Here is an 18,896-nt window from a genome sequence, read left to right on the forward strand (position 1 = left end):
CTGAGTTACTCCAGCAGTTCATGGTTCTTGGTTTCTTGGTCCTCCAAAATATTCCAAATGGGATTTAAACTGGAGGTGGTGGGGGGAGGACTTAAGCCAGAAAGGGTTTTTGGGAAGAAAGAGCTACCTTAAATTTAGTTGCATCTGGTTGGGTAACTATGGTGGGGTGAAGATTATTCCATGCTTTAATTGTGCGGGGAAGAACGAAATGCTCTACACATCTGCCTTGGTAGTTGGAATCTCAAATTAGATTGAATGCCCTCGTCTACTCCTAATTGGTTTGGGTTTGGTGTAGGTTTTGTAATCTATGTCGAGCTGACCATTTAACATTTTGTAAATGGTCAATTCTTGCACACAACTTAAACATTATACCTTTCCTTTTTATTAAAGAAAATCCCAATCAGCTGGTCCATCATATTTCCCATTAACCTCTACCATAATTCACACCCTTCTAATTATAAAGTCCTTCTTGTTCCTCCATTTCTCACTCATTTCTTCCCCATTATATCAGCAGCTCCTATTCCTTTCTGGATGTGACTGTGCAGAAAAATATGCATTCAAGTGACCTGGTGCCCAGAATGGCTCACACTGTGGTTGGACAGACAACATGTTATACTTACAACTAACGTGCTCTTTTCAGCTCCCGCTGATGAAATGCTCCACCGTTTCTCCCGCTACAGTGGAAAATGTAAAGATAACTATTTTTACAATTAATCCTAAATGCCAAAAAACCGTGAGACCTGTATAATTTAACATTATCGTTCTATTTAAAAAAAAATTCTAGCAGAGCCTAGAGAACAGATATTCAACTGGGGTGGGCAGCACAGACAAGACCACTGGATGCCTGTGAAAAACAGTGATCAGGAGATGAGGGTTCGACAACCCTGCCTCTGGTTACGATGGCTCATGGAAAGCTGCCCCTTTTCTCAAGGAATCTGTGACATGAAAGTGAAAAGGTATTTCCATTTGGGAGAATTGGTAATAACAAGAAGTAATCTGGATGTCAGAGCTACCTCGTTCCTGCTGTAAATACGAGAACACGTTTTATACAATCATTGCCAGAAATATGGACTTTGCTTTAGATACCGTTGAAGCATGATAATGATTCTGAAATTAAATAATTAATCTTCACCTTAAATGTTGAGAGTTCAGGGTCTCGGCACCTGTCCAAGGTGTGGAACTTCTGGTTTAATTCATTGTAGAGTTCGGAGTGACGTTTCCTTGTGTGCATGACTTTCTGTGAACCAGAATATTAACGATAAATTAAAACCATGGCTGTCATTCATTGAATCTTAATAAGAGCTCTGTTTTTACCTTTGGACGTGATGACAAAAGGTTATCGGTGCCTGAGTAATTTTCATTTAATTTACTGGACTGGAAATCCATGAAATCAAATTAATGTCAAATTTATACCCTGCCCAATATCACATCTCTAGTGGAGAATCATATTAGGCAAGATTTAAAAAATGGCATTGCAACCAATCTTGCCAGTTTTGCGATGGAGAGTTGGGTTAACACTGCCACAGTCAGATGGAGTCATAGAGAGATACAGCACAGAAACAGCACCTTTAGCCCATCGAGTCTGCACCCACCCTCTGGCACCGTGCATTTTTACTCATCATTCTTAGAGGGTGACGTGCACTGACAAACTAGGGGAACAGAGAATTTAAAAAAGTATGTAAGAATAATATTTAACTGCCTGGACCAAAGAATGGAAACTTTATAACGCAACATTTTATGACACCCATAATCACTCTTATGCAACAGTGAAGCTTCATTCTACATTTAGTAATGTGTGCTGGAATCCCAATAGGTTGAGTGGAGGTAGAAACACGTTCCTCAATTCACTGCTCAGACACTCCTGATGATATGGCTGATTGTAGAGTCAGGAGAGGACTTGCCACAAGTTGTCCATCGGAATCTGGACAAACATTGCTAAAGGACATGATGCATTATGGTAGGCACAGGTGTCAGTGGCAATGAGTGAGAATTTGGGCACAGTAGGCTTTGATATCCCTTGTTTTCTGTCACACTTAACGTGGGACAGTTGCAATGAATTAAAAGCATTGTGCTGATGAGAAGCTGGTTACCTGACAGTAAGGCACTTGTAAGGTTAATGCTATAAAAATGTATCTTAGTTTAATTTAATTTAGTTTTGAGATACAGCGTTGAAAAGGTTCTTTGGCCTACTGAGTCGGTGCCAACCAGCTGTCACCCGTACATTAGTTCTTTCCTACACTCTAGGGAAAATTTACAGTAGCCAATTAACCTGCAAACCTGCATGCCTTTGGAATATGGGAGGAAACCAGAGCACCAGGCGAAATGTATCAATCATCGTTATTTATTCCCCAAAATAAAATAACTATGTATTAATGTTTGCAGCTGTGAAAATGAAACCATATAATGTGCTGCAAAATAGTATGTCTTTGGGATGGCAACCTGCATAGAGATATGCAATTATCTGTTGCCTGTATTATTGGAGGTGGCGGCTCAGTTCATTTACACTATGCTAATGGCAAACTAAATGGCAGCAGTCTAATAAAATGTTTGCACTTTTAATGAATAATAAGCTGACCCTGTGTCACTATAGTAATGTAATAATTTAGCTGTGATATGTGGTTCCATTGTTCAGAACTTCCCTCTCAACTGGAGATAAGGGTGTATTGCAGAGATATAACTGATAATACAGCCATTAATGTTAATAAATGGTGCCGCACTCTAGTGCTTGGTCAGCCCAAGGAGCTTTGCTACCTCATTGATTTTCTTCATATTTAAAACTATTATTAATTCCTGACACTTTCCCCTGATAGCCCATCCGTGACGGATAATGGAATGTACAAGAAATGGAAAGCTGAAGCCCTCTTTGTATGGAGGTAGTGAGATAATGGACCAGCTACATTTATAAAATGGTATAAATGTACTCTGCCTGGTTTAGAGTGTTAATGTAGAATTAAAGAAGAGGGAAAAAATGGCACAAGATGTATACAAATGTGGAAATCCTTTAGCAGAGAAACAGAGTCAAACTGCAACTGTAGAACATAGAACAGTAGAACATAGAACGGGAACAGGCCTTTCAGCCCATAATGTCCATTCCAAACATGATGCCAAGTTAAACTTGTCTCCACTACCTTTCTTTCCTGGCAAATCCATACAACTATTTAAAAGCTTCTTACGTACTAGTTGAATCTAAACATTAAACAGGAGCTGATAAGAATGACAATGAACAAAAATAAGGCATTTAAATACACATATTCTCCAGGGGAAATGGTAGACCAATGCATTTGGGCTCATGGAGGTTCACTTGCGGTGACTAATCAGCCAAAATGAAGTAGAAGCAAATTGGATTCCCCTTTAGGCATACAAATGGGATTTTGCAGAACTTACCTTCAGGAGTTTAATTGAATAAATGATATGACTGTGGCCTTAATGACCGCGATTTAATTTAATTGAATAAATTATATGACAGTAACACCACTGATAAGAGGAGATCTGACAGGGGTCATTCAGAACTGATTGCAGACTCCTTCCAAAGTTCATAGGATGCGTGTAAATTAGAAGGTGTGTTTTCCTACAGCATTCAGCTGCTGAGATATTTATTCCATGAGTGCCCCTGAGAGGTCACAGGGAAGGGGAGGTCAATGACATTGGGGCAGAAGATAGGCCCACCTACAAAAAGTTTACCTTCAAGTAGTATTGGAAGACCAGCCACATCCTGAAGGGGGCGCTGTTCTGGCGGCAGCCATGGCAGCAGCGCGTCAGCCTTTCAATTTTATTTTTTATTTTTAGTATGTTTTAAAGTGTGTATTTAGTGGGTTTTTTGTGTATTGTGTGGGGGGTGGTGTGGGTGGTGTAAGGGGGAAACCGCTTCGGTCGCCTCCTCCATGGAGAGGCGACTTTTTCCAGGTCGCCTCCCCCGTGGCCTACCATCAAGGATCGGCGAGGTCTTTCCCGGAGACGTGCCCGGGGCTTCAGCGGCAGGCGCAGCGTGGACTCGGCGTGGAGCGGGTGAGCCCTCGCTGGGGCTCGCTGGAGGGGAGCGCTCCGTTTCACTGGCCCGGGGCAGCCGGCAGCCTGAAGTCGCAGCCTGAAGCCGCGGTCTGCAGAGTTCCAGCTGCTGCGGCGTCTACAGCCCGGGATCCCTCGTGGGGGACCCGGGGGAAGAAGAAGCCGCCATTGCCGGCCCGCGGATAACTTCTACCGCGGGCCCGGCATGGACTTACCATCACCCCTGGAGGGGAGCTTTGATCGCCGGCCCTGCAGTCTACTTGCTTCTGGCTGTGGCGGGGACATTAAATCTCAACCGCCGGCCTGCGGCCTACACAATCTTGAAGCCGCGGTCTCCGGTGAGGAAAGGCCGATCCTGGACTGGACTCTGGTCTTGTCCACGGGAGGGGGGGGGGGGGGGGGGGGGGGGGGGGGGGGGGGGGGAGGAGGAAGGGCAAATTTTTTTGTGCCTTCCACCATAGTGATGAATGCTGTGGTGGATGTTTATGTTACATGTTGTGTCCTGTTTATACATTTTATTATTTTGTTAACCCATCTTTATGCTTTGTATGGAACTGATTTTTAAATTATATAAAGCACTTTGGGGGTCAATGAAAATTGACTATAAATGTGCTATATAAATAAACTTATTATTATTATTATTATTATTTATCCAACCTAGACCTCTCAGTGATAGGGGCATTGGGTCACAGAGTGATATAGCACAGGCTCTTCGACTCAACTCGACCATGCTGAACAAGATGCCCAAAGTAAGCTAGTTCCACGTGCAAGCGTTTGATCCATATCCCTTTGAACCTTTCTTATCCATGTACCTGCCAAGTATATTTCAAATGTTGTTGTAGTACCTGCCTCAACTACCTCCTCTGGCAGCTCAATACATATAATCAACACCCTCTGAAAGTGCTATCAATCTCTCTCCTCCCGCCTTAAATGTATGACTTCTAGTTCTTGATTTTCCCTATCCTGGGAAAGACACACTATATTCACCCTATTTCCCCTCAATAAGCTAATTCTGTAATCAGTTAGCCAGCTATCCACGGATCCCATGCAATATAACCTTCCAGAGCAGCTGACTATGCATAAGCTGATCAAAGGCCTTGCATAAGTTCATGTAGACTGTGTACGTTTAACGGCCCTGCCCTCATTATCCCTCTTGGTTACTTCTCAATGCAAGCATGGAAATGGCTTCATTTGGGAAATGGGAATCAGAGGGGGATGATGGACGACTTTTTTTTTGGTTCGGAACCACATATTTTTCCCTGACTTTCCCAGTTTGTGACTTCAATTCCCAGTGCTGAGCATTATAATTGTTAAGTTATTGGATTCAGGGAATTCTGGACTTTTAATCCACAGACATAAGTGAAGGTTTGGTGCAAAAAGACACTGGTGGTTTACACAAAAGAACATAAAGTGCTGGAGTAACTCAGTGGGTAACTCAGTGGGTCAGGCAGCATCTCCAGAGAACATACATGGGTGAGTTTTAAGGTTGGGCTCCTTCTACAGACTGCTACCGACCAATGCAATTAGAAAGTTGCCTCCTGTCCCCTTTGGAGTGTGAAATCATTTTCCATGCAATTCAGAAAATTGTGCAGAAGAAATTGAAAAGCATGGTAATTTCAAACAGCAATTTTTACTCTGCTGCATCATCATAGATTTCACCCTACTTAATTAAATGAAGCAAGCTCACCAACAATCAATCACATTTACCCATTAATCTACCCATCTTATGAACATGTTCTGTTGAATATGCTGGATCACAAATCTCCCTGTTACCTTTAGAACTGATTGGCCTATGTGATGGTGCAGAGCTACTTCTGTGTTTTGTTTAACCACTTTCAGATGACAGCTGAGAAAGAAGAACTTGTATTTATATTGCTTTCAATTGTAACTATCATAATAACCTAGAACTACCTTCATTATCTCCTCTGAAATGTCCCAAGTACTCCCATATAATTCAATCCTCTATGATGCTATTATTGCTGTAAAGGTGATTGCAGGAGTGTTATAATGCAGAGTTACATTCCACATATTAGATAAATGATTGCCCAACTCGCTTTTGTGGGGAAAAGCCGGCTGGGAGATACTGGGTTGAGTTATTTATCGTTCCTGTGCACTGCATTGTTAGATTTACAGCAATGACTGATTATCCACACACAGTCAGCAGTACTTTAAACAACTGAGTCTCATGTTTGCAGGAATAGGGAACGTGTTCTGGCTGTATACATAATATAGTTGCAATTGCACATTCTATGTCACTTTGTTAGACTTTAGATTTTAGAGATACAGTGCGGATTCAGGCCCTTCACCCATCGAGGCCGTGCCCACCAGCGATCACCCAGTAACTATCCTACACACTGGGGACAATTTTACCAAAACCAATTAACCTACAAACTTACACATCTTTGGAGAGTGGGAGGAAACCAGAGCACCCAAATAAAACTCTCACGATCACAGGGAGAACGTACAAATTCCCTACAGACAGCATCTTAGTCTGGATCGAACCCGGGTCTCTGGCGCTGTAAGGCAGCAACTCTACTACTGCACCCTTGTGTGGCAGGATTAGAGGGAAGTTTTTAAACTTCTGAAATTTGAATCCAGGGAACTCAATAGAACCAAATTAAAAAAATTCAGTACAATATTATACAGTTGGTATACTGACAGATGATAAATTTATAGCTAATTAAGTTTTCAATTGTATACACCATGGTAACTATGACTACATGCAATCATTAATTTATTGCTCCCATTACATTCACGCACTGAATCCGGTAAAACCTGTTAGTTTATTTTACAGAAATAATCAAATGACCTTTAAATAATTGTGCAATCAGCTTCGAAAAAACGCACCTACTTTGTGGCTTTTGAGTGCGATAAGGAATTGAATTCTTGTATTTATAATTTTCAGTGGTAACAAAGAGAACTTTGGTGCATCTGACATTTCTGATTTGTGTTTAATATCCTTTAAGAGTAAGAATGAGTAACTAAAGAGAGTTTATCAAGGAAAATAATTGGGGATTTAAGATAATAGTTAGATGTCTTCATTGACAAAAAACAATGAAAATGTTACATTAGGTTAACTATCCTCGTTGCTGACAAGTTACAATTTATTTTTTTAGGATACAAATTGACAATTGACCTCTCCTCACTCATGAGAGTAGGGCCCTTTTAAATGATTTAACCATACATGTTTAGAACAAACACAATTTAAAATCAGCTGTTGGCTCTTGAATTGTGCTATTGTGTTTTTCCTTCCGCACTATTCACATCACAAGTCTCTCCACATCAGTCACAGAGGTTAGTAGGACATATCTTACTCTGGCTCTACTAATATCGTGTAGCTCTCTATTTGAGTCAATGGCCTGTTCAGGAATCTAGTTGTGTCACTTGCAAAGTTATCAGTGATGCCAAGAGACAAGGCGGTGTCCATTATCAAAGATCCCAGCATCCAGGCCATGCCCTCTTCTCACTGCTACTATGGGGCAGGAGGTACAGGAGACTTTCATACACACCATCTCGTTCAGGCACAGCCACTTTCCTACAAATATCAGATTCTTGACTTGCACAACCCTAATCCTACCTCAGCAATGGAATACTACGGACCACTTCTTCAAGGCTGCCAACTCCCATGCATTGAGCGCGAGACTCACGCATTTGACGAAATCCTCAAGCTCTCACGCTGATGATAGAAGTTCTCACGCTCAAAAAAATATTTAAAAATATGTATAAATAAATAAATAAATAAATAAATAAATAAATAAAGTCATACTCCTCCACACTCATCAATGAGAATAGTTTTCTGTCGGCGGGTTCCCCATAAAGAACGAACAATTTAATTGGCTTAAGCCCATCGTACACTATTTAAAATGGCAATGTAGACAAAAATGCTGGAGAAACTCAGCGGGTGAAGCAGCATCTATGTCTGATATTGACCCTTTTTCAGACTCAAGCATTTTTGTCTACCGCTCTATAGATGCTGCCTCACCCGCATTCACATACCCATGCAGATGGTGTGATAGATGACACACGGCGGTGGTCCCAGCACCTTCCCCGTCCCCCCCCGAGGCACCGCTCACACCACCCACCCTCACCTCCGGCGGCTCTGTGTCCGTCGGCCGCTCTGTCCACACCCCATGGTGTTTTAACCCCAGCACGGAGCCAGGAGTGAACCAGGTGAGTGGGGGTGTTGGTGCCGCCTCCGGAGCCGCGGGGATTGATCTCGGGCTATAGCTCCACTCCGCTGCCCGACCCCAGGTCATTGACCCTCACCTCCGTCGGACCCCCGGGTTACTGACCCTCACCTCCCCTGGACCCCAGCTGGACACAGAGCACCTGGGCCGGCCCGCATTCCCGGGGAGGGGGGTAGAGAGGGAAATGCTCCCCGGACATCGCCAAGTCTCCGCTCACTCCGGGTGTTGTAGCCGCTTCACTGACACACACTCTCACACACACAACCTAACACACACCCTTACACACACACACTGGCACACACACAAGGTTTAAAGGGATGTGGGCCAAATGCGGATAATTGGTACTAGTTTAGATGGGGCATCATGATCTGCATGGATAAGTTGGGATGAATGTTTCTTTGAAGAAAGATTTGATAACTCAGATATTCTCTGCAGCAACGGATGTGAAGAAAATACTTAGTTGAGGTGAATAATATTATGAGAATAGGACCTGTTTCGCTTAACAAAGTGTGTAGGAAGGAACTGCAGATGGTGGTTTAAGCTGAAGTTAAAAGCTGGAATAACTCAGCAGGACAGGCAGCATCTCTGGAGAGAAAGAATAGGTGATGTTTCGGGTTGAGACCTTCAGCCTGAAGAGGTTGAAAACCAGCTATGACTGGAGATGTGTGTTATCCAACTACGGGCAGAAATCAGAATCATTTGTTCATCTTTATTGACGTGACATCATAATAAATATATTACAGAAAAAATAATTTAATGGGGTGGCACGGTGGCGTAGTGGTAGTTGCTGCCTTGCAGCACCACAGACCCAGATTTCATCCTGACTACGGGTGCTGTCTGTACAGTATTTGTACATTCTTCTTATGACCACATGGTTTTCTCTGGATATTCTGATTTCTCCCACATCCGAAAGAAGTGCAGGTTTTCAGGTTAATTGGCTTCTGTAAACTGTCCCTGGTGTGTAGGATACAACTGGTGTATGGTAGTTTGCTGGTCGTTGTGGACTTGGTGGGCCGAAGGGCCTGTTTCCATTTATGTTTTACATATATATCTTAATTTCATTGAACCATGTACGGTTGAATATGTGGCATTATTTTCATCTTGTTTCTATAGTCAAAGGGTAAGGTTGATTGATTTATTTGTGCAGAACAGTGATGGAAGTCTGACTCCTCTTGCTTGGTTTCAATGTTTTTGTTTGTCTATATATATGCATAACAGCATGAATTATAATCTGATTTCCACACATGAATGTACTAAGGTCATTCATGTGCTACACCTGTTGATCAGAGCCTGGGTCTACTGTGGAATGTTATTACGAATGTAAACTAGCCTAACCTTATTCATATCTAATCCAATTTGAAGCTTAAATGTTGCATTCAAGTGTAAGTTAAAAGACTCACTACAGTATGCATTAGATTGCACAATTTCAAGCTGAAAAATGCTCCCTACTGTGGGAGGGGACACACCCCCCTCCCATACACGCATACCCGCCCCCCCCCCCCCCCCCCCCCCCAGTCACTATGTTCCCTCGCAATTTCTCACTCTCATCCCTCACCCAATGTTGGCAGCCCTGACATCTTGCACTACCATGAACTTGTTTTCTAATATATTATTTGCACTAATGTCTTGTTTTTTTTGCAGTGGTTTTCTTTTCACTGTCGTGAGGAATTTATATGTAATGTATGTTTTTTTGTGTTGCCCGTGATGCTGCCGCAGGCAAGATTTTCATTGTACCTGTACCTCGATGTGCTCATTGCATATGATAATATGGTCCACTTAACTTGATTAGTGGCTGACATATTTAACCTCCCCCTAATCCAATCTGAGATTCTTACCCACTTTAAGATCACTCTCATTTCAGTGCCAAACCAAAACAAAATAGCATGCGCTAATGACTACCGCCCAATGAAGTGCCACACTTTGTCCTGCCTGTCCCCTTTTCCAGGTTTGTTCTCCCCCCCCCCCCCCCCCCCCCCCCCCCCCCCTACAATCAGTCTGAACAAGGGCCTCGACCAGAAACATCATCTATCCATGTTCTCCAGTGGTGCTGCCTGATCTGCTGAGTTTCTTCAGCACTTTGTTGTGTACTAACTAGCGTCTGCAGTTCTTTGTTTTTACAGGAAACGAGTGACTTAGACAGTTCTACTTGAGATGAAAAGTATGCTCTCCTCATCTCTGTCTGAGAATAGCATGGAAGAAAACAGCACGGTTGCATAATTTAAGAAGCAACTGCTCATTTCAGATTGTATTTGTTCAAAATACTTAAGCATGTCTAAATCATTTAAAAGGCTCCAAGTCTATATATACAGCTGATTATACAACGGCAGTTTTGTAGGTCTCACATGTCTAATGCCAAAGTTAACGCAGACTTCCGGAGACTGGTTGATCAGAAGATGATTTCTCTGGAGTCTAATAAAGTATTCTTAATGAAGTAAACTTTCTGCTGTTGTACACTATTGAATGTACAACATAATGAAAACAGGCAGCAAAAGCATTCCTCGAAGGCTGTTAGGAAACAACATTATTTGATCACTACTACACTGGTATTAGCAATGGTGTCATCAGCTTAATAAGGAATGCAGCTGTGTGCGGTACAGTGTGCACTGCATGATACAAAATCACAGATACTTTGTGAGCTAAAGGTTGACGCTTATTTTTGGAGACTTGACAGATGTTCATAAATGACTTGCGTTACATCCTTATGATTCACAACCTCATTGAATGTCCTTGAGAGTTATTGCTGTGAATCGATGATCGTATTTAACATTAAACGAGTTCACAATTTATTCAACCTTAGAATAACACAGTGTTCTTAATCAAATGAGTGGGAGTATTATCATTTTTCAAGCTTAACGTCTGAAAATTCTTACCTCAACGTCAAGGTCAGAGTACCTCAATCTTCTCCTCTGTGAAAACCAAAAAAAAAATTAACATGTGTTTGTAAGGTTCTGAGTCACAGTCTTCCAAAGGTCATGCCTCATTTCAATCAGGTCATCAACTTGTCATCACATCAATATCCACATAATGAAATTTTATGACATTCTGAGCAGTGCATTTTACAGTGCAGCAAAATGTGTCTCAAGAGTGTTGGACTACAAAGTGATGATAGCACCACAATTTCACAGAACTCTGACGCGACTCCATCAAATGGAACAGATTTTTTTTCTGGGCACTGCACTTTAGGACGGATAGTGCAGTCAGAGCAAACTGCAGACTGCTACCAGAGCAAAAAATATATATATTATGGGGACAGATTACATAATTATACATAATACACAGGTTACATTGCCTTGAACATAAAAGCTTATGGAGTGATCTAACTGGGGGCAATTGGAGCAGAGAGAAATTGTTTCCTTTGGTGATGAGTGCCAGATCAAGGAACTGTGGCTTTAAAATTAGAGGCAGATCTGCTCAGGAATGGTGTCAGGAAGCTCTTCCTTTCCAAAGGAGAAGTGAACATTTGGAGCTCTCTCCCCAGAGAAGCAAAAGCATAATTCCCAAATGGTGAGTATTTGAGTTTGAGTACAGTTTATTGTCATGTGTACCGAGGTTCAAGGCCAATTTTATTACAAAGAGCGGTAGATGAGAAGGTGCTGCAAGGGATGGTGGTGGAGGTCAGTACATATTGGCGTTTAAGATAGGCACATGGATATGCAAGGAAAGGAGGGCTATGATGCACTGCAGGCAGAGGAGTTTAGTTTACCTTAGCGTCACGTTCGGCAGGGGCATAATTGCCGAAGGGACTGCTCCAGTGCTGTACTGTTCTATGTTCTACGTGTATTGAGATACTTCGAAATATAGAAAATAGCCCCAGACTTATTGGATGAAGCCATGAAGAAAAAGGCTGAATCAGCAAATCTAATATCATACTTATACAACATTATTTTAAATGTAGAAATACCTACAACCGATGGTATTAGAAGAGACTGGGAACAAGAACTAGCTATAAAAATTTCAAAAGAGAGCTGGGATAAACACTTACTATATATGCATAAATGCTCGATCAACGTACGACATACTCTAATTCAATATAAAACATTACATAGACTATATTATTCAAAAACTAAAATAAATAAACTTTTCCCCAATGTCTCACCCATTTATGATTAATGTCAGTCACAAGAAGCTACCATAGCGCACTCTTTTGTTTTTTTGTAGAAAAATCCAAGTATTTTGGAACAAAATATTTGAAATCTTCACAAAATTATTTAAAATAAAACTTGTACCAAAAGAAGAATGGATCATTTTTGGAATATCGGAAGGTAACCCCGAATTAAACATGTTTCAAAAGAACTTACTTAATTACGGGCTAATAATGGGAAAAAAAGCTTATACTCAAATTTTGGAAAAATGCTCCAATACCAACAATAATAATGTGGATTTCAAACATGTTCGAAACACTACACTTGGAAGAGATGAGACTCCTCCTAGCAGGCAAAGCAGACCACTTCCAAAAGACGTGGTCTGCATTTATGGAACTATTACAAGCATAAGGTGCAATAGTAATTTAAAATATAAATGGTACCAGGATCTGGTAACGGAGGTTATAAAATAAATTAAAAAAAAAAAACACGGTTGGTATATCCTTTTTTGAGAGTTTTGTGTTACAATAGAGCGATTGTTTTTCCTTTTTTTTCTTTTCTTTCTAGGTCTTATTTCCTTTCTTTACTTCCTTCTCTAACTTCTTCCCTAAGGGGCTTTCTTTTCCCAACACTTTCCTGCACCTTCACGATTCTTGCTCACTTTCCTTACTTTTTTATTTCTATCTTTTTTAAAGCTCGAAAAACGAAGTGGTACAACAAATGTAATAAGATATATCTGATGTGTATTATTGTAATTTACTGTACTTCTAATAAAAAAAAATAAAAAAAAAAAAAAAAAAAATAAAAAATATAGAAAATAGGTGCAGGAGTAGGTCATTCGGTCCTTCGAGCCAGCACCGCCATTCAATATGATCATGGCTGATCATCTAAAGTCAGCTTTTTTCCTGCTTTTTCCCCATATCCCTTGATTCCTTTAGCCATAAGAGCTAAATCAAACTCCCACTTGAAAATTCTAACTCCCTCTTGAAAACAGTGAAAAGCTTTGTTAATGGAGTAGAAATGAAGCAAGGATTTCTGAGCGTTTGGTAAGAGACAGTTAAGAAGAGGAAACTTCACAGGTGGCACCATTGCTGAAAGGCTGAGTTGAGCACACAGGCTTTGGCAATGTCAGCAGGATGACACCAGCACAATACCTCACAAGCTAAACAAGAAAATCTGCAATACATTACTATATGTGTGATAAACAGACAAAACCAAGAGATCTCATAACCAGTGGAATAGATTATAGTTCAGCGGTCCTACCACATCTAGTTGTGAATCGTGGTGAACAATTAAACAGATAATGAGGGATGGAGGGTCCAAAAGCAACCCCAACTTACCAAAGGTAAGGCCCAGGATCTAATGCTGAAAAAAGGTTGAGATATTCACAACCATGTTCAGCCGAATAGATGATCAATCTTGGCTTCCTCCTTGTGGACCCACCATCACACAGTACAGTCTCCAGTCAATTTGATTCACTCCATGTGTGCAGCTGGAGTTAATAATCTTACCACAACCCAACACCTTTCCATCATCTATAGGGTGTGAATCAGGAGAGTGATGGAGTACCCTCCACTTGCCTGGTTGAATGCAGCTCCAACAATGCGTAAGAATTTCAATATCATCCAGGAAGATCCAGACTTTCAACCACCTTGACCATGCATTCCCTCCACCAAGCACCACGAGCACACAGTGGCTGCAGTGTGTACCTTCTACAATGTACACTGTGGTTACGAACCCAAGGTACTCCATCATCAGGGAAAAGGGTAGCAGGCATTTGGGAAACAAAGAACTGCAGATGCTGGTTTACAAATAAAGACACAAATAGTAATTTAGTGGTCCAGGCCGCATCTCCAGAGAACATCTCAAGGCGAAGTATCGGGACAGGGGCTTTCCTCAGCCTGATTCTGGGGGGGGGGGGGTGAAGATAGCTGGAAGAGAGGAGGGACAGGACAGAGTGTGGCAGGTAGTAGCTGAACACAGGTGAACAGGGGTTTGATAGGCAGATGGTTGGACAAAGGTTTGAGATGAAAAAACAGACGTGTGAAACAAAAGGATTGAATAGTTGTGAATGGTATAGCCAGTGGCAGGTGGTGGGGAAGGGGGCGAATAAGTGCTAGTTCAGGTGGGTCACGGGGGAGAAGAAGTAAAAAAAGGGATGGTGAGGGGAGAAGACAAAGGGGTTAACTAACATTGGAGATTTCAATGTTCATACCATTGGGTTGTAAATTACCCAAGCAGAATAGTTTAGCTTTGTTTAGTTTAGAGATACAGCATGGAAACAGGCCCTTCAGCCCACCGAGTCCGCACTGATCAGCGATCCCCGCACATTACACTACCCTACACACAGTAAGGATAATTTACATTTATACCAAGCCAATTAACCTACAAACCTGTACGTCTTTGGAGTGTGGGAGGAAACCAAAGATCTCGGAGAAAACCCATGCACATCACGGGGAGAACGTACAAACACCGTACAGACACAGCATCTCATTGTCAGGATCGAACTCGGGATCTGGGCTCTAGCGCTGTAAGGACACAACTCTACCGCTGCACCACCGTGCCGCCCTAAGTTGCTGTTCCTCCAGTTTGTGCGTGGCCTAACTCTGGCATTGGAGAAGGTCCAGGACAGAAAGGTCTGTGCGGGAACGGTAAGTGAGTTAAAATGATTAGCAACCAGGTGGGCCAGTTGGCCTTGGCAGATCACGCATGCATTCGGTGAAACGGTTGCCGAGACACCGCCTAGTCTCGCCGATATACAGGAAGCGACATTGGGTACACTGAATATGGTAGATGAGGTTAAAGCCACATCGGGTACACATAAACCTCTGTCTCACCTGGAAGGACTGCTTGGGTCCCTTTCTCGAGGCGTGGGAAGAGGATAAATTGATGTTACATATCCTGCGATTGCAGGGTAAAGCACTTTTGGAGGGGGAGCAGATGCGGCAGAGGTCAGGGGAATTGAGAGTTGGTGATAGCATCTTTTCAGTCTATTTATCTGCACTACACCTCCTCCCACCCAGCCTCCTGCAAAGGCGCTATCCCCTACTCTCAATTCCTCCGTCTCTGCCGCATCTGCTCCCAAGATGAGGCTCTCCATTCTAGGACATCCAAAATGTTCTATTTCTTTAATAAATATGGTTTCCCCTCTGCTGTCATAGATGGATCGCTCACCAGCATCTCCTCCGTTTCCCATAGTTCAGCTCAAGCTGCCCTCCCCACAGATAGCACAAAGATAGTTTGCCTGCTCCTCACCTTGCCTTTTGAGCAATTGTACATTTCTCCTCGCTCTCTTTTTATGCACACACGCACACACTCATATATGTAGGATAGTTACATTGCAAGTATTGAACTTGCTCAAACTGGTTGCTAGTTTGGCAGCAGGCACACAGCAACAATGATCTTTTGTTTGTCAGTTTATATAGTCATCCATCCTTCAGTGTGTTGAACAAAAGATATTGACAGATGGTGTCAGAAAGGCAAGTTAATTAAACTATAAACATTTAGAACCTTGCATAAAAAGGAAGACAACACATGGATGTTTATTTGAAGATATTAAATTGGGTAATCCAATGAGAAGCAACATCATGCAATAAGTAAAGACGCTTAAACCATTGCCAAGTGAGCTATACAAAGAATGTGCTTAGGAGAGCAAAGAGATTCCATTCTTTACTGAGCTGCTGATGTGAGATAAACCAGAAAAAGCATAAACCAAAAGACAAAAGCAAAGCTGTAATTTCAATCTCACTGATAGAAGAACAGATGGTTGTGGTGGAGGGGTGCTTCACTGCCTGGAGGTATATGACTAAAGGTGCTCCATATGGATTAGTGCCGGGACCTTTGTTCTTTCATATATCATGAATGAAATGTAATTGGGCTGATTTGTAAGTTTGCAGATAATTCAGAAATTGGCAGTTGTGGACAGTGAAAAAAGGTTTTCCAAAATATAGATCATTGGAAATGTGAGATGAGAAATTGTAGATGGAGTTTAAACCGAGCGAGTGTGAGATGTCGCACTTTGAAAGGTCAAAGAGGAATATTTGCAGTAAATGGCTGGGACATTTGAAGCTTTTAGGAGCAGGAATCTTGGGATGTGTCCATAGCTCCCTGAAAGTGGCAACAGAAGAAGATAAGTGATAAGTGCTTGCCTTCATCAGTGGGGCACTGAGTATAAATGTTATGAAGTCATGTTGGGGCTGTCTAAAACTTTGGTTAGGCCACATTTGTAGTATAGCATGCAGTTCCGATCGCTGCATTGCAGGAGGTGTTAGAGAGGATACAGGAGATGTTTATCAGAATGTTGCCAGGATATTAGCTATGTGAGGCTGATCAATCTTAGATTTTTATTCTCTGGATATGACATGTGAATTACTCTGAAGATGGCATGTGAAGTATATAAAATGATGAGAGGCATAGAATGACTTTTTCAAAGGGTGGAAATGTCAAATACTGAGGGGGTGGGTGTAAGATGAGCGGGGGAAAGTTTAATGGAGATTTTTGAGGCCGTTTTTTTACACAAACAGGGTAGATGCCTCGAATGTGTCACCAAGGGAGGTGGAAGCAGATACGATAGCAATGTTTACCTGTGTAAGCAGATGGCACTAACTTAAAATAGCATCATGGTCGACACTGACATTGTGGGTCGAAGGGCCAATTCCTGTGCTGTACTATTCCATGTCTGTATCAATTGTACTATACCACAAAACACTCTAGTGAAATCTTGAAATATGCAACAATACATTGGCATTCTGCCTAGAAATGAAATAGTTGACAGTCATTGTTCTTTTTTACAATAAAGAGCCTGGGCTGATGGTTACAGTTCTCAGATTTGCAGAATTCATACACCTGAGATAGGTTTATTTATAGAATATGGAGAGTTAGCTTGAAGGAAGCAGGTGAGACAGAATTAACTTGGGAAAAGTGCAGAACTACTTCAAGTTAGAAATGCTGTGTGCCCAAGAGAGGAATAATAAGGGAGGAAGCAGGTGGTATACTGGTGCAGCTGGTAGACCGCTGCTTCACAACACTAGTGACCTGGATTCAATATGACTGCGGATGCTGTCTGTGTGAAGTTTACACATTTGCCATGAAAGCCATGTTTCCTCAGGGTGCTCCGTTTCCCTCCCACATCCCCAAAGACATGTGAGTTTGTAGGTTAATTGGCCGCTGTAAATTGCTCCCAGTGTGTCGGGAGTAGATGCAAAAGTGAGACAAACTGTCAAAGTGTTCAGAGATCGGATGTCTGAAGAAGGGTTGCGGCCCGAAACGTCGCCTATTTCCTTCTCTCCATAGATGCTGCTGCACCCGCTGAGTTTCTCCAGCATTTTTGTGTACCAGAGAATGGATGGATGTTTTGGTTGTTTTTCGCCTTTTATGTTTTCACTGTTCAAGAAGGGGTGTAACCGAGATGAATTATATGGTGTGTGATTCTATTCTCATGTTAATATTCTTACATTGTGATATTTCCACTGGCTTTAACCAGCTCCTGTCTGGTAGTCAGCAGATTTTTTTTACCCTGAAAAGATGTACTCTGCTTCGCTCTGTATATTATTTTGTTTAAAAAGCACTTTATTAGTTGAACATGCTGACTACCCTCCAGTATCTCAGAGAAAGATAATGACTCACTGCACATGACATTTTAATGAATTAGTTTCATAGAACCTTAAGTCTCTCTGAGCTTCCAATACTACAGGCTTTTCATCATTTAGGAAATACTCTCTTGTATCCTTTTGAGATCCATCAAAATCAATTGTCACATACAGTATTTGCATGTAAACTATTAATGTCTCTGCAATTCAATGTTCCTATCTAAACTCCTTATAATTCATGTAATCTTTGACTCAATGGTATTACAGATTTATATTGCCACATCTAAGTTATTAATAAAAAGAGGGAACTTGGATCCCTGAGGGACATAACAATCAAATCCATCCAACTTGAGTACTTGCCCTTTTAACCATACTCACTGTATCCCTGTACAGCTGCAGCAAATACGAATCTCATTATTCTGGTACATAAGAGAAATAAGCACTCTTTCTTATTCTCTTCTTCAGCCAATTTCCAAAACAGGTCTATACTTCTTTTTCAAACAGCTTCAGTGAGATCACATAAATCACATCTGCAAACAATCCTCCCTCCACTACATCAGCCATAACTTCAAACAATTAAATTAAATCCATGGGGCATAACTCACTCGTTACAAATCCGCTGGGTCATGTTGCCAATCAATGTCGATGGTTACATCCAAAAATGGTATTCAGACAACAAATCACCCAACCCAAACCTCCGGATAGAGGTGGGATGTTGTGGGATGTTCAATAAGAAGATCATCTTCCCTCTGTTTTAGGTACAGCTATAAATAGGCTAGGACGAACTTGCTATTGGTGGTCACAGTGTCTCGTAGAGGTCTCCTTCCACGCTGGAGTTGATTGATGACCTTTCCTGGTTTGTCATTCATGATGGTTAATGGGAGGTCACTGAAGCACTCTCCAAAAATAGTGAAAACTACAACCAGTGATGGCATGTCTGAAGGTTATGTGTCCTTCCTACTCCAGAGATTAAGGGTCCAAAATTGTAACCTGTCCATCCAAATAATTTCTGTTCTGCATTCGATAAGGTCATA

General features: G+C 41.7%; 1 protein-coding gene across 5 annotated transcripts in view; it reads right to left on the minus strand.

Annotated features, from left to right (window-relative positions):
- Positions 1–18,896, minus strand: part of LOC129709656 (adhesion G protein-coupled receptor B2-like) — a 545,832-nt gene that overhangs the window by 20,426 nt on the left and 506,510 nt on the right. For all 5 annotated transcript variants that reach the window (XM_055656140.1, XM_055656141.1, XM_055656145.1 and 2 more), the window contains 3 exons: positions 11,063–11,098; positions 1,133–1,237; positions 621–674 (listed from right to left, as the gene is read on the minus strand). In XM_055656140.1, coding sequence (XP_055512115.1) covers positions 621–674; positions 1,133–1,237; positions 11,063–11,098 — 195 coding nt within the window. The remainder of the gene's footprint in view (positions 1–620; positions 675–1,132; positions 1,238–11,062; positions 11,099–18,896) is intronic.

Source organism: Leucoraja erinacea, chromosome 26, assembly GCF_028641065.1.
Source record: "Leucoraja erinacea ecotype New England chromosome 26, Leri_hhj_1, whole genome shotgun sequence".
NCBI lineage: Eukaryota > Metazoa > Chordata > Chondrichthyes > Rajiformes > Rajidae > Leucoraja > Leucoraja erinaceus.